The following is a 16626-nucleotide window of genomic DNA, read 5'->3' as shown; positions in this document are numbered from 1 at the left end:
ATTTTTTTACCACACAGTACCTTTGTTTCTTTTGGGATATCCTGCTCTGAGACTGACAGCAGCTGGTTCTTCAGGTTTGGCTTTGTTCACACAGTTTTCTGGGAGTTCTGACCAGTTAGCTACCGTTTTCTAGGAGGTTGAAACAGCTAGCCTATCACATAGACTTCAGTATTTCCTTAAATTTGTTCTTTCCCTTTGATGTCTCTATTGTCTCATCTTTAGAAATGCTTTCTTCCCAGAATTGATTCAATACATTTCCTTACTTTAGCTCTCAGGATGAAAAATGAAGTTACCTTTACTTTGCATATTTACATTTTTCTTTTACCACGTATCTACCTGCCTTTGAACCAAAATAACCCATTCAAAACAACTCCTGTTATTGTCTTGTGTAGAATCCTGATTGAAATACCTCCTGATTCATTAACTGATCAAAACCACTTCTTACTATTATATTAGACTCTTTCTACCATCCTGTCTGTTACTCCAATTACCATAATCACAATCCCCCCAACAGCCTGCCTCCCTGTATGTAAGGAATATGACTGTAATACTAAGCAAAAGAAAAATATTACAATTTATTTTCTTGACACTTGGAACTTGCTGATTTTTTTTTGGCTTACCCTGCTGTTCAGACTGACAAGGTGAGAAGCTGTTTTACAAATTGGAAAAAAAGAACTTAGGGAATGTCACAAATAATGCTGCAAAATCACTTCATTCAATATTTAACAGGCTTTTGTCATCTAATCAAGAAATATCAATACTTTGTGTATTAAATGTACGTCATAAACTTTTGTCATCTAGGAGTGAACTCTGACAATTAACAAGTTCTTTATGTTTAGTGAGTTGCATCATTATTATTAGATGGTTATAAGATTCCACTGATAGCCCCCCTTTTCATTACTGTGGCTACTTAATTTAACATCTCCATTTCCCACCTCATTCCTACTCCCTCTCTGAGCCAAAATCTTTATCTATTCCATTGTCATCTCTAAGTTTTAATTCTGAAATGTTCTCCTTGTCAGTCCTCTACGATACCCTTTTACCTTCAGTATGGCCAAAATTCTACATCACCACTTACAAGTCCTGTACCGTCCCCCATCAATCCCGTCCTCACCAACCTTCGGATGTCTCAAACATACTGAATTCACAATTCTCATCCTCTCCAGCATCTCTCCACACCCTAATTTCATGTTCTATACTGTTCCCCCAAAACCTTGTCTTCATCAGCTTTCACCCTATTTGTAGAACCTTCTCCAAGCCTATAGACCAATGTACTTCCAGTGCTGCGAGACTCAGGACAAGAGATGCAAAGAAGGTCAATCTCTGAATTTTGGCAGAACCTCAAATAGTCTCGTCCCTATCTTCTGGAACTCTCTCCCTAAACTCATTCACCTTTTTACCTTTTTCTATATCTTCAAAAGTCTCCTCAATATCTCTACCAATGCATTCCTTTGCCTTATCTAATTCTTTTTCACCTACTACCTATCCCACATCTCTGAAATGCATTGGGACATTTACATTACGGGGGCCAATACAGGGGATGGTAAATTGTGACAAGTGTGTGACAGAACGCTAACCTTTTCCATCACATCACTGGTGCTAATGGTCCAGGCATATAATTCTAGGTTTCCTGATTATTAGATTATTATCTAAATGGAGAGAGATGGCAGGTGAATGAAGTACAGAGGGTTCAAGATATTCTACTGCATGAATCACAAAAGGCTAGCATGCAGGTCCAACAAGTAGTTAAGAAGACAAATGGCCTTTACTGCAAAGGGGTTGGAGTTTAAAAATAGGGAGGCTTTGCTGCAATTGTACAGGGTGTTGGTGAGGCTGAAACCTGGAATACTGTGCATAGTTTTGGTCTGCTTACCTAAAAAAGGATATAGTAACATTGGAAGCAGTTCAAAGGAGATTAATTCCTGGGATGAGAGATTAGTCCTAACAACAGAAACTAATTAGCCTGAGTCTGTATTGCGTGGACTTTAGAAGAGTGAGGGGTAAACATATAAAATCCTGAGGGGGCTTGACAGGATAGATGATGAGATGTTTATATTAGAGGAGAGACTCGAGCAAGGGAACATAGCTACAAAATAAAGGCTGTTCATTTAAAACTAAGATCATAGAAATTTTTTCTCGCAGAGGACAGTGAATCTCTGGAATTATCTGCCCCAAAGAGTGATGGAGATTAAATCATTAGAAGTATCCAAAGTGGAGGTAAATAAATATTTTATAGATTGAGGAATAGAGGGCTTTGGGGAAATGGCACAGGAGTTGAGGCTGGTATAGGTTAGCCATGATTACATTGAATGATGGGACAGGCTTGATGGGCCTGATGGCCTACTCTTGCTTTGATTTCTTGTGTTCTGCTTTTATCTAGATGTCAATTTTTTTTCTATCTCTTGGACAGCTTCTGTCCATTAGCCAGTGCATGTTCAGAAGGCACTGACTCAATGTTGAGTTGAAATTTTCCAAGTGCATTGGGAACCCTTTGCTGGGACCATATCTGGGTCCCCAGTCCACCCATTTTGAATTTTACAATCTGACAGGCGGTTCCCAATTAATAACTCCCCTCTACAAATGGTGCACATTAGGCACAGCAGACAGCCCATGAATGCAAGAGCACCAATTGAAGGGGTTGGCTGTAAGCATCACTAAGAAAAGTGGGTGCCGCTTAAGAAGCTGAAAAAGAGTGTGAGGGTGCCACAAAATGGAGGTGCTCACCTAAAGATCCAAACAGCATCCCTATAAATGGTGAGGGGAACAATCTTGCAGATCAGAGTGAAGGTAAAACTGCTCCAAAATGCCTGCAGATGTGCTGCTTGCTGCCTTTCTGATTTATTTATAAATGAATCTGCAAGATCAAACAATGCCACTCCAACCTCCACTTGTAGTGTCACCTCTGATGCATTGCCAGGGAACCAGTGAGCCATTGGTAAAATGTCATTGCAGTGTCAGAAAAAGGAACTAATTGTTCTTTTAAATTCATTAGTTGTTCACTGTTAGCAGCCATTGCCGCTGGACACCTGCCTCCAGGAAAAGCGCACGGAGGCAGTGACGCCTTGGGGAACTGACCTAGCACTCCGTGTTCTAAATTTTCATGCACCTCCTTCAAAGCCAACCCTTCAGGGCTAGGAAAATTCCAGACAATGATGCAGACAGAATGACGATAGCACTTGTGAATCAAGTTAACCAGCTTTATTTTCATTAATGTGGTAAATTAAACTTGATGTAGCAGGCTGAATGAGGTGCCCCCCTAACTTCCTTCCTGCCTTTGTCCGTGTGAGTCATAAAAAACAGCCTTCCCATTCCCACCTGACTGCCCACACCAGCCGTATTATGGCATGGGAAGAGTATTATTCCTATTAATAGGCTTGTGAACAAGCTGAATTAACCTTTAAGTATTTATTTATATATATGGTGGGTGGAACTTTGATTTCAGCAGCTAGCCAAAATGAGGGTGAGCTCAAGTGGTGGGCTAACCACCCAACATATTTTATGTGACCCCCAACTCCACTACTCCAACACCAAAAATATCATCGGTGGGTTCATGTAAAATCTAACCCAATGTGTTAAATGAAGGTGGAGTGCCAATTTTCCTAACCTCTCCTAGGGAGGCTGTGTGGATTCTGCATGTTCTCCCCATGTCTGCATGGGTTTCCACCAGGTGCTCTGGCTTCTTCCCATAGTCCAAACATGTGTGGGCTAGGTTGATTAGCCATGCTAAATTGCCCCTTAGTGTCAGGGGCATTTGCAGGGTAAATACATGGAGTTACAGGGATAGGGCCTAAGTGGGATTGTTGTCGGTGCAAATTTGATGGGCTGAATGGCCTCCTTCTGCCCTGCAGGAATGCTAAGATTCTATGATTCCTGTCATCCTATTTGAAATGTAGTGAAGAGACTCCAATCTAGCTGTTAAAAATGTCCTGAGATGCTGTCTTGGACTCTAGGTGTGGGACATGGTTAGTAGGCAGGCCAGACATACTCTGGTATGTTTAACACATGTTTATTAATACTACATCTCAGCAGGTTAGAGAGTATGCATGTTTTTGTTCTAGGCAACCTCTCTATCTCTCTCAGAGACAGAGAATCTAAAACTTGACTGACTGATGTCAGTAACACATCATCATTATGTCATGTATTAGAATATCCCATCACTTTAACCCTTTATTGCTACAAAACGTGATAAATCATAAACTTTAGTGACTAACATTGTATAAAATGAATTATGTGGACTGAATGATGTAGTTCCTACATTAATGGGGGTAGCATAGTGGTTACCACTGGTGCCTCACAGCGCCAGGGACCTGAGTTCGATTCTTGACTTAGGTCACTGTCTGTGTGGCGACAATACGTTCTCCCCATGTCTGCATGGATTTCCTCCGGGTGCTCCAGTTTCCTCCCACAGTCCGAAAGACATTCAGGTTTGATGCATTGGCCGTGCTAAATTCTCTTTCAGGCGCTGGAGTGTGGCAACTAGGGGATTTTCAAGTAAATTCAGCGCAGTGTTAATGTAAGCTTATTTGTGACACTAATAAACAAACTTGAAAATTTAAATGTACTGACAATATAAAGTAGAATATCAAATCCATGGAACCAGACAGATTTCATTTTATAATGGGATGTTACAGAGACAAGGGAGGAAAACCATTTCAGCAATTTTGTGAAGAATGTGCAATTATAATTTTATTTTTGCATGGTTATCTATGATTCAACAGCCATCTGCAGAACTCTTAAAAGAGCATATCACCTCAGTTATGTTGAAGCAGTGACAAAGCAAAATGTGGCTTTGCTGTAACAAACAATAATACTTAAACATATTTATATAAAACCTTTCTTGACCTCTTAATGTCCCTAAGTACTTTACAGCCAATGCTGTCTTTTGGGGATGCTGTCACTATAATGTAGGAAAGGTAGTAACCAATTTACAGACAGCAAACTCTGACTTAAGATCCAGTTAACGAGAAGAAGTTTCTCAGAAATATTTCGGGGCCAGAATCTTACGGCCAGTCACGCCGTCAAGATTTATCCATCCCACTGCAGGGAGCGGAGATTTGGCTGGGCGTCAAATACTCGGACTTCGCTGTAGCGATTGTGGCGTGAAAGGCCGGTAAGGTCGTGCCTTAAATGTTGTTTCTTCAGCGAGGTAGGTGATGGTAATTTACAGCACCCTGTGTAATACAGAGGCCATAATGTGAATCTCACCAGTCAGGGGAGGGGCGGACTCCCAGCTCACCCGGTAGCCTGCTGCTGAGCTGTGGGTAACGCCATTATGCAGGCGTCCTGATCTCCCAGTGTCCTTTATGTACACAGTACACTGGCAGACCTAACACTCCATCCCCTGCCTACCCACCCCACCCCCCAACCTTCCTGGGCAGAATGGGAGTGGCAAGATCACAAGAGGCAAGAAATTGGGTGCGAACCTAATTTTTTGCCTCTCACCCTGTCTCACGGACTCACCATGCAGGTCGCTCATTGTGGTAAGATCCCACCCAAGGTGTTTAGTGGTGAGACTGGGATAAATCCTCTGTTCTTCTTTGAGATAGTGCCATGGGACTTTCACATCCACTTGAGAAGGCAGATGAGCTACGGTTAAAATTCTTACCTGAAAGACGGCACCTCCAGCAGTTCAGCTTATCCTCGGTGCTGCACTGATGCATCAGCCTAGATTTTGTGCTCAAGGTTCTGGAGTGGGACTTAAATCCTGAAACCTTTGAGTATTTGAGAACAGACAAAAATGACTAATTGATGTGGTAACCAAACGGCAAAGAATTCTGCTGATAATGCCACGCTTATTGAATATTCAGTGACTTGTAGCTCTATTGGTTTCTTGGGAGGTGTTCCCAGTGTGGTTTTATTATGCATAGTAAGAAGTCTCACAACACCTGGTTCAAGTCCAACAGATTTGTTTGGTATTATGAATTTTCGAAGCACTCTCCTTCATCAGGTGAATGATGAAGGAGCAGTGCTGCAAAAGCTCGTGATACCAAATAAACCTGTTGGACTTTAACCTGGGTGTTGTGAGACTTCTTACTGTGCCCACCCCCAGTCCAATGCCGGCATCTCCACAACATTGTTATGCATATGCATTGCTACTTATTGAACTCCTTCTCATCTGTTTGCCAGGTGTGATAGCCTTATTTTGTAGGCAATATGACATCATCAAAGACAATGAACCGAACAATAATAAGGACAAAGCCAAGAGTTCTTCAGAGTACAGCACACCAGAGCACCCAACAGGAGGACTACTACGCAGCAAGGTAAGAGAAATTATTGGCTAATGTACAAGCAAAATCTAAGTATGTCTAAACTCTATAAGAAGTCTCACAACATCAGGTTAAAGTCCAACAGGTTTATTTGGTAGCACAAGCTTTCAGAGCACTGCCCTTCCATCAAGTGACTCCACTCACCTGATGAAGGGGCAGCGCTCCGGAAGCTCATGCTACCAAATAAACCTGTTGGACTATAACCTGGTGTTGTGAGACTTCACCCCAGTCTAACACCAGCATCTCCACATCATGTTTAAACTTGGTAATACACAGTGGCAAAAAAGCCATATGAACAGCTGAATGTACAATTAGTATCAATGTGTATCGTGAAATTGTGAGTTTCTAACAAATTGCATTTATCAGGAAGTAATTCATGTTAGAATTGGATATAAAGTCAGGCTACTTTTGCTTGAATGTTTTATTCATTTAGCCCTGAGTTGAATGTCAATTGGTTCTCCAGTACCTTAAACAAATGGACTCTTTATTTCATTATTATGGTACCAGCTTCGACAGATTGTCTCTGTGGGCATATGTGTGTCTCTGCCATTGCTGGCTCCTTACTCTCTTACTTGCCTCCTGTTGAGTCCTGTATTAGAGCAATTGCAATGCCTATGGAGCTACAGGGAGCATTCCTGCTCCTCTGCTTCCATGGGAAGGAGTTTCCATAGAATAGAAGAATCCCGACAGTGCAGAAGGAGGATGTTCGGCCCATTGAACCTGCACTGACAACAATCCCACCCAGGTGCTATCCCCATAACCCTACATATTTACCCTGCTAGTCCTTCTGACACTAAGGGGCAATTTAGCATAGCCAATCAACCTAACCTGCACATCTTTGGAATGTGGGAGGAAACAGCAGGCATCTGGAGGAAACCCACATACACAAGGGGAGAATGTGCAAACTCCGCATAGTGACCCAAGACTGGAATTGAAGCCACGTACCTGGCACTGTAAGACAGCAGTGCTAAGCATTGGGCCACCATGCCATCAAAGGGAACAATACTTTTCAATGAATGAGACAACCCTAATGTTTCAAATGACTTGTCTCACTGTAACATTAATCACTTTACCATCACACCAATGAGTGAGTTTAATGAAGATGTCTTGAGGCTGACAATAAGCAATATGATAGCTTGCACTGCTTTCAATCAATAAACCACTCTGCAGCTTGCAATGAATAACTTGAAAGCAGATGAATTCAATAAACCCTTGAACAGAATTATAAGAACAGCTGATGCTATCTAGAGCCGCTTCTAGTATCTCTGAGTGTACAGAATACTGTCTGTGCTTGATCAGTCGAGGTTAAGAATACTACATTTTCAGGTCAATATAAAATTTAAAATAAATATTCATGAATTGTTCACATTGTTATTTTGTCCAGTTACTCTTATTGGTGATATTGGATTGAACATCCACTATGGTGAGAATAAGGAGGTGACACAGAAGTCAACTCTGTCAGACCTCATTCTGTTTACAAGACCTTCTCCGAGCTTTTGCATTTTCCTCTGGCTTCTCCTCTGTTGCACTTCCTTTTACACTCAATGTCCCACTACCCCCTCACCAGCTGCACCCTCCAAACTGCTCAGTTTCTCTTCATTTCCATGATGGATTCAGCTCCTCCATTGAAACATGGTACCTGCTCCCTCAACCCAACACCAGCCAGCTTCTGAGCAATCAATTTTCCTTTCTTAACCCCATACTTACTGATATTTTACTTCCTTCAGGCATTATTCCTACTCCTTTTAAAAGCAGCACCATTACTTACCTTCTCAAAAGCCTATCCCTCACTCACTCACCTGAAAAAAGTCAACAGACAGGTCCAAATTTCTTTGCTTATTTTCATCCTGGCTGGAGTTCTGTCCTCCACAAACATGAGCCAATGAGTCTGAGATCAGCCTTAGGGGTCAGTTAAATATTTTTGACTCTGTAGCCTCAACCAAAGATACAGTAAGAAGCCTCACAACACCAGGTTAAAGTTCAACAGATTTATTTGGAAGCTTTCGGAACACTGCTCCTTCACCAGGTGACTTCATCTGGTGTGAGACTTCTTACTCTGTCCATCCCAGTCTAACGCCGGTATCTCCATACCATGGCTACCAAAAATGGGAGCAGAGATTCGCTGTGGTAGTGGAATGCCTGCAACACATTAATGAAAGTAGGGAATTATCCCTGATAGTTTTAACTATGTATGAAGTGTTTATGTGACCCTAGGATGTATTGATCATTAAAAGAAAACCATATACAGTTCAGTGTCAAAACAAAGGCATCACAGCTTTTGACTCTACTGGTTGGAGTTTTGACATTATTATACCTAATTGCTCTGCTTGCTGACAGACAAAACTTTTCCAATGCAGTTGTTATCCAGCAATGGCGATGGTACCATTTCTGGAGGTGTAAAAGCTGCCCCATTACAATTGGAGTTTGGTTTAGCTCAGCTGGGTGAACAGTTGGTTCCTGATGCAGAGTGATACCGACAGCATGAGTTCAGCTCCCATACCGGCTGAGGTTATTCATGAAGGCCCCACCTTGTCACCCTTGCTCCTTGCCTGAGGTGTGGTGATCCTCAGGTTAAATCACCACCAGTCAGCTCTCCCTCTCAAAGGGGCAAGCAGCCAGCCATCTGGGACTATGGCGACATTATTGTTACCTACTTCTTTAGCCAGGGGTTTTCTGCTTATGACAGTTTTCCTGATAGTTCCGACTTAACATAAAGTTATCATAGAGTCACCGCGAACATTTGGTTTATTGTGCCTGTAGCAGCTCTTTGAGGGAGCTATCTAAGTAATCCCACTCTCCAACTCTTTCTCAGAACCCTGCAAACTTCACCCCTTGTTCTAATACCTTTCTGTAAATTCGATTTTCTTGGGATGTGAATGTTGCTGGTATGGCCCATCCCTAATTAACCTTTCAGATAATGGATTACAAGTCATAACAACGCACTGCATGAAGCATTTTTATTGTCCCATCTGGCCCTTGTGTCAATTGATTTAAAATGTTTTTACTATAACCCATAAGTAATTTATATGGATTATATATGTATTTACACACTTATATATTTTGGGTGAAGCCTGGTTCAAATTACACACATTAGATGCTGACAATTCTCTACATAGGGAAGAACATGCTGGCTTGATTTTCTCCCATGCAGTTGAGTTTGGACCTCAGCTGCATCACTGCACACAGGTTAGATGCCTCTCCACAAGCATTAATGAAAAGATAATTAAGGAGAGAGCTATTAATAGCTCGGTTTCATGCACTTTCTAGCAGCCTGGTATCAGAGCATCATTTGGGAAGACCTTGAAACAAATTTCTCCTGCCCTTTCCACGATAATTGCATCAATTAGGGAGCAGCAGAGAGGACGCAATGCCTTAAAGAGAAAGCCTTATGGGAAGCTTAACTCCGGTCTGGCTTTCAAAAATGGTGAATAAACTGTACAAGACTGCAAAAGAGGAGCTCCATCTGTTCAGTTCTGTACTTAAGTTAAATAACAGTACCCCTGATCTTCGCTCTGCGGGATATGACAGCATTGCTGACCCAAGGACTTCAATAAGCATACTGCAGTGCCTTCAATACATAAAAGGCCTGGCTTACAAATCGGATTGAATCACATCCGTTTTCAGGTGGAAAATGGCAGCTAGTTCCCAAGCCCACATCTTTAGGCCGTTGCCTCCAGAGATGAACAAAAATGATGCTTATGACTCTTAACCTTTTCGTTTGCCTTCAATTTAAGTGCAACGAGGTGACACAGTGGTTAGCACTGCTGCCTCACACTGCCGGGGACCTGAGTTTGATTCTTATGTCATTATCTGTGTGGAGTTTGCACATTCTCCCCGTGTCTGTGTGGGTTTCCTCCAGGTGCTCCAGCTTCCTCCCACAGTCCAAAGATGTGCAGGTTAGATGAATTGGCCATGCCTAATTTTCCCTCAGTGCACCCGAACAGTCGCTGGCATGTGGCGGCTAAGGGATTTTCACAGTAACTTTGTGGTAATATAACACTACTTGTGACTAATAAATAAACTATAAGAATGTTGGGTAAAATATAGCAGGCAGCACAGTGACAGAGTGGTTAGCAGTGGGTTTGATTCCAGCCTCAGGTGAATATGTGGAGTTTGCCCATTCTCCCCATATCTGCCTGGGTTTCCTCCCCAGTCCAGAGAGCATTGACACATTTTACTAATTAAAAGATGATTTTAAAAATGCAGGTTGTTGTTTGCGATCAGAATGAGAAGTACATTGAGGCTAATCCATAAAAAGCATTGTCGTCATCTTGTGAGTCACGTACAGCAGTAAGTTTCCACAGGCTGCTAGAATAAACTAGATACATAACCAGACAAGCAGCTTCCCTTTTCTTAGCATTGTCATCCACTCAATATAAACAAAATGAGGTAATCGTTGTCTCTGCCATTCTGCACACTAATTACTAGTTACAGTGAATTAAAAATAATGGTTGTTGGATTTCTGATTTTTAAGCACAGAGGTTTATTTAACTTGTATGTAATTTTTTTTCTGGTACTGGAATCAGTGCTTTCCAGTATCTTACTTTGAATATCTTGAAAAGGTAAATTCAGTGCACTGTTTCACGTTAAATCATGAGGGTAGGACAAGAGACTCGGGTCCAAGTTAATGCAGTGCAAGTTCAAGACTGGAAGAGTGATCAACAAATGGAACAAATATCCACATAGTGTAATGGAAGCAAAACCTCAGATTAGTTGTGTGATTGCAATGCAGCAAATGTTATAACCAAAGATAAACAGCCAAATTTACGGCAGTAGGTAGGCCCTGCTTCAGCAGCTGATGTTTATCAGCTATAAAAGTGGCTGGAGAAATAAGTAGCTGGTGTCATGGCGACATGGCGTACTGCTGGGTGGGGTAAGTTGGCCCTAATGGCTTCCTTCATTCATATCCATACTAATATTTTTACCCATTGATGTGTGACCCTCTGGAATAACATGAACTGGGTGTTTGTTTCTATACTGTTTAATTCCATTCCCTTATCCTAAGGGTAAACCTGCACATCCATTGGGTGGCATGGTGCACAATGGTTAGCACTGCTGCCTCTCAGTGCTAGGGACCCAGGTTCGATTCCTGTCTTGGGTCACCTTCTGTGCAGAGTCTGCACATTGTCTGCATGGTTTCCGCCGGGTGCTCCAGTTTCCTCTCACAATCTGAAAGGCGTGCTGGTTAGGTGCATTGGCCATGCTAAATTTTCCCTCAGTGTATCCAATCAGGTGTCGGAATGTGGTGATTAGGCAATTTTCACAATAACTTCATTGCAGTGTTAATGTAAATCTACTTGTGACACTAATAAATAAACTTAATAGTAAAAGCGAATGTTTGAGGAATTTTTTTCTATTTCATCACGGGACATGGGTTTCACCGACATGGCCAGCATTTATTGCCTTCTCGTAGCTGCCCTTCAGAAGGTGATGGTGAGCGTGAGCTGCCTTCTTGAGCCCCTGTGGTCTGTGTGATGAATGTAAAAAAAGGAGAAAGTGCCAGGACTTTGACCCAGCAACGATGAAGGAATGGCAATATATCTCCAAGTCAGAATGGTGTGTGATTTGGGTCAACTTGCAGGCATTGGTGCTCCCATGTGCCTGCAACCCTCATTCTTCTGGGTGATGGAGGTCATGGTTTTGGAAAGCTCATTCATGCCTGTCTCTAGAATCTGAACTTATTAAGATTTTGTACCTTGTGATCTGGTAAAAAAGGTTTTAAACTAGAAACCATTTTTGCCTCAATAACAAGGGATACCCAAACTGATTTTATTCATGTAACAGCAGATTGTGTGCATGGAACATTAATGGCCACTCAAAATATTTCCATCTCCAATTTATACAGTGACTTTTAAGCATTTCTTTATCAAGGAACTTTGCAAATACTCATGTACCTCTTGTCCTAATTTCCAAATGACATCCCAGGAATATTCCCCAAGGCTTCTCCATCTTTGCTGGTGTTAATTTCAGTGGAAATTCGATAGAAACCCCATGGAGGCCTATAGGTGGCAAACTTCCGCAGGGTAATAGTGGCAGAGTAGGGGGACCCGCAAGGAAATTTCCAGTGCTAATGGATGGTGCCCAAAGGGAAGCAGTGGTATCGCTGTCAAATCTTTTGTCGTACTGCATGAAGATGAAAGTAAATACCATGGTAAATCAGCGGACGGAATATCAAACTTATTATGAGTGATATACCAGTCTCCACCAGTACAAAATAATGATCTCATAGATCCTCAATTGGACTTTACTTTGAAAACCTAAGAATAAGTATATTTCCATAAATGATATTTTAGACCTTTCAGCATTGCCATAGGATGTCTGAGCTGATTCTTCCAAAAGCCTAAAGATGACATATCTAAAACAAAACAGTGCGTCTTGGAAATTTGAAACAAGCAAAGTCAGGAATTCTTCCAAAAACATTCTTAGTGCCGAATTTGCATACAAACTGGAGTAAATCATGCTGTTTTTTTCAGCAGGATTTTCAAAATGAATCTCCCACACTCTGTGCATCACAATGTGAATCTCAATAAAAATCCAGGGGCGAAGCCTACTCCTGCTGAAGAGACCAGCAGCATAGCATTGAGTGGGCCATTGCGCATGCGCCGATCTGTCAGAGTGGAGATCGGCACATGCGCAGTAGCCCTACTCTGCTGGAGACTTCAGTCCCAGGCCCGCTAATGAGATCGAAATCAGTATTATAATATTCAAATTAGCTCCGCGCCGATTTCTGGCACACAGCACAGCTCACAACACTGGAAATCCGGTGGCTGGAAACTCTCGGAGGCTGGGATGCCCAGTGGGAAGCCCACTACACGACCTCCACTTATGTCTCCCAGCCCACCATCAGGGCAGCAGGTCAGGAGAATCGCCCTCAAAATACTTCCAAAATGTATCATCAGAATTTAAAGAAAGAATAAGTTTACCATTTGGATAAATTCTTCAAATCAGGATGTAAAAAAGTAAATATAGTAGCCAAAAGTCTTTTTTACTGTTTAGGAACACTGTAAGAGTGAACTATATAATACAAAAGATGACTTTGTGTTCCAAACATTAAACTCTACAATGTTAATTACTACTAAAGACAGATGGCTAAACTGATGACTTGTTGAATATGTAGGTAGTGTAAATATTGCTAATGTGACAGTCAAAATATTGTCAAAGGTATCATGTCTCTTTGTCACCAAACAGAAGACAGGAGGATTTGTGTAAACAGTCAGTTTTTATTAAGTCTACCTTAAGTTGGATTTGAATCATCATTTTTATGGCAGGTTTAACATTAGGAGTTGTCTGTTGTACTCAGCTTAGTTAAGTGTAAAAACAAAATGGCAAAAAGCTGCCAGCTGGTGTGATTGATAGATAATGAGATAGTGTAAAACACTCAAAGAAGCTGTGACTTGTACTCAGGAAATATGATTTTCTCAATGCTTCTGTCCTTGATCAGGGTATGAATCAACAGAATCAGTAGTTTGTCTTAAATACATGATGAGACTGTTAGAAGGAAGAGGTGATTCAGATCCCAAATCCTGGCAATCAGAAGTGGACCTCTTTTCCATAAGACAGTAAGGTATTGGAGCAGAATTAGGCCATTTGGCCCATCAAATCTGCTCTGCCATTCAATCACGGCTGATAAGTTTCTCAAACCCATTCTCCCACTTTTTCCTGTAACCTTTGATCCCCTTACCAATCAAGAACCTAGCTATCTCTGCCTTAAATACACTCAATGACCTGGCCTCCACAGCCTTCTGTGGCAATGAATTCCACAGATTCACCACCCTCTGGCTGAAGAAATTCCTCCTCATCTCAATTCTAAAGTGTCGTCCCTTTACTCTGAGGCTGTGCTCTTGGATCTTAGTCTCCCTTACTAATGGAAACATCTTCCTCAAGTCCAGTCTACCCAGGCCTTTCATTATTTGTAAGTTTCAATGAGATTCCCCTTCACCCTTCTAAACTCCATTGAGTACAGACCCAGAATCCTCAGACGCTCCTCATATGTCAAGATTTTCATCCCCGGGATTATTGTTGTGAACTTCCTCTGGACTCTCGAAGGCCAACACATCCTTCCTCAGATACAGGGCTCACAAGATTCCAAATGTGGTCTCACCAGAACCTTATAAAACCAACCAATCGCTAGGGTTAAACTAGGTTGCCTGACCCTTCAGGCAAGAAAAGAGAAAACATGGCAATTTGTTCGTAGCAGAACTGACCTAAAGGCAGAATAATATAACTTTAAAAAAGCCTTCTTTGTAATAAAAAGAAAACAACATTGAATGCTGGAAACCCAAAATAAAACAGTCAATTAACACCTGCAAAGGAAAAAGATAGGGGGATTAGCTAAATCTTCAAAAGAACTTGCATAAGTTAAATAGGCTGAATGGCCTCCTTCGAACTTTGTAATATTTTATGATTCTGTCATAGATTGATATTTGTTGATGAAATATTTCCTCACGAATGCTTGAACACTCCACTGAACAGGAATCATACAGATCATCCCCTTTCATAGAGCCAGACTTAACAATGTGTGGTCTGAAGTGCTGATAATAAAAATATTGTTCTAAATAACAGTTTCATCCTTTTATTCAGTTTCCAAAGAACAAGCCTTCTGTAAATATCATTGAAGCTTGACTGCTGTGCAGCTAAGAAGATGGTTTAATTAATCCATTAACTTGGTTTCTCTTGGGAGGGAGCTGTTGGCTTCTGAACTGAAGGACAGTCCTGCTTCATAAATAGATTTAAAAGCACACAACCATCAAGAATTATTGAAGTGATCAGCATCATCAGAGGACAAGGGGACCATCTCATTCCTCACCCATGAAAAAGAAGATCCCTAATGTTTGAGCATTTTTATATAATACGACAAAAAAAAGGTAATTTAATAAAGATTTTTATCTCCTGTTCTTGCAAAGGGGCTCACTAATGCAGAAATAAATGATTTAAGAAATGGTCACGTATATTCAAAGTTTTCTCACTGACAATTCATCGAATGAATCATAAATGGTTGACAAAAGATGTTTCAGAAATCCAAGCTACTGAAGACTGTCATGCGGACCTCAAACAACAGGCTATTATGCATATTTTACATATTCAATGTTTCTCCGAATGTGATTTTGGCAACATTTTCTAGAATGGTACCACTGGAGTGAGGTTTGCTCAGTTCAGACAGAGCTAGAACTGACAAGATGTCTTTTGAAGTTTAAAAACATCTTTATTGCAAAAATTATGACGGTATTAGATCTTTATCAGCACCTTTCAGTGACCCTAACTCTCAGTTTGGCTTATAAGAATAATTTTTTGGGTTTACAAGCTTTAAGGAAGCCTAGACAAAGAGGCAGCAGTTTCTTAATAAGTTTTATATTTCTTTCTTCCCATGAGCCATTAATTCTGAGCAGCCTTCTGGAAGTGTTTGTATACACATTATAGCAGTTGTGTAGTTTCTGTTTTAGTTACTCTTGTAACCAAATATCATCCAAACCAGTGATTATGTAGCAAGTGCACAGAAGGAGATTAACCCTTGGTTCAAACCTGGAGAGGTGGTGGATTATCCGAACTGTGCCTAGGACTGGAGTGAATCATTCCACAATTGCATGGCTGAAGCATTCCAAATTGTCATCAGAAGTTTTATTTTCTAGTGGTTTCACATCATGTGCGGAATTCTCCTGTCCCGCCCATTGCGGGAATCGTAGCAGGCAGGACAGGGCTACGCAAAGGTCCTGGCAGGATTTTCAATTCTTGGGTAAGCGTGGCCGGAAATCTCACCCAACATTTTAATCCTAAATGTTGGAGCAAATAATCACGCAATAAATGAATTGAAAATTAAGAAGGACCGTGCTACAAATTTCAAAACTAGACAATTTCAGAACTCTTAATTGTTTTCTTCTTAAATTAAATGTGAACTTTTACCAAATTAGAAAACATAGAAATCTTCACAATTTATATTCATTATCCATGCATAGGTATATTTTCACAGAAGCATAGAATCCCCACAGTGCAGAAGCAGGCCAATCAGCCCATCGAGGCTGCACCGACAACAATTCCATCCAGGCGCTATCCCTGTAACCCCATAAATTTACCCTACTAGTACCCCTGACACGAATGGACAATTTATCATGGCCAATCCACCTAACTCACACATTTTTGGACATTTTGGAATGTAATAAATTTAATGCATGGAATGGAATTTGTACAAAGGTTAGGGCCCATATCACTTAAGCACACAATTTTCTCAAAACCCATGTTTTTTGTTCCGTTTATTCAACGTCTAGCTTGGCAACCTTTCCTAACCAGTGGCAAACATATGTGACAAATAAGTGGGCTAGAATTCTCTGGCTGTTGGCATCAGCAGGACTCTCTGGTCTCGTTGCAG

At 41.2% G+C, this 16626-nt stretch overlaps 1 protein-coding gene across 2 annotated transcripts in view; it reads left to right on the top strand.

The window, feature by feature from the left end:
• The window catches only part of fndc5a (fibronectin type III domain containing 5a), an 88589-nt gene extending 73649 nt beyond the window's left edge, over nt 1–14940 (top strand). The window contains exons 5-6 of one of the 2 annotated variants that reach the window (XM_080211329.1): nt 6127–6260; nt 14847–14940. In XM_080211329.1, the coding sequence (XP_080067455.1) occupies nt 6127–6260; nt 14847–14888 (176 nt within the window). In that variant the 3' untranslated portion in view covers nt 14889–14940. Of the gene's footprint in view, nt 1–6126; nt 6261–14681; nt 14757–14846 lie in introns of those variants that run through there. The other variant, XM_080211330.1, reaches the window with a different exon arrangement.
• The last annotated feature ends 1686 nt before the right edge of the window (nt 14941–16626 follow it).

This window comes from Carcharhinus amblyrhynchos, chromosome 24 (assembly GCF_965287045.1).
Source record: "Carcharhinus amblyrhynchos chromosome 24, sCarAmb.v2.hapA, whole genome shotgun sequence".
Classification (NCBI taxonomy): domain Eukaryota; kingdom Metazoa; phylum Chordata; class Chondrichthyes; order Carcharhiniformes; family Carcharhinidae; genus Carcharhinus; species Carcharhinus amblyrhynchos.
This window is presented reverse-complemented; position numbering and strand designations above follow the sequence as displayed.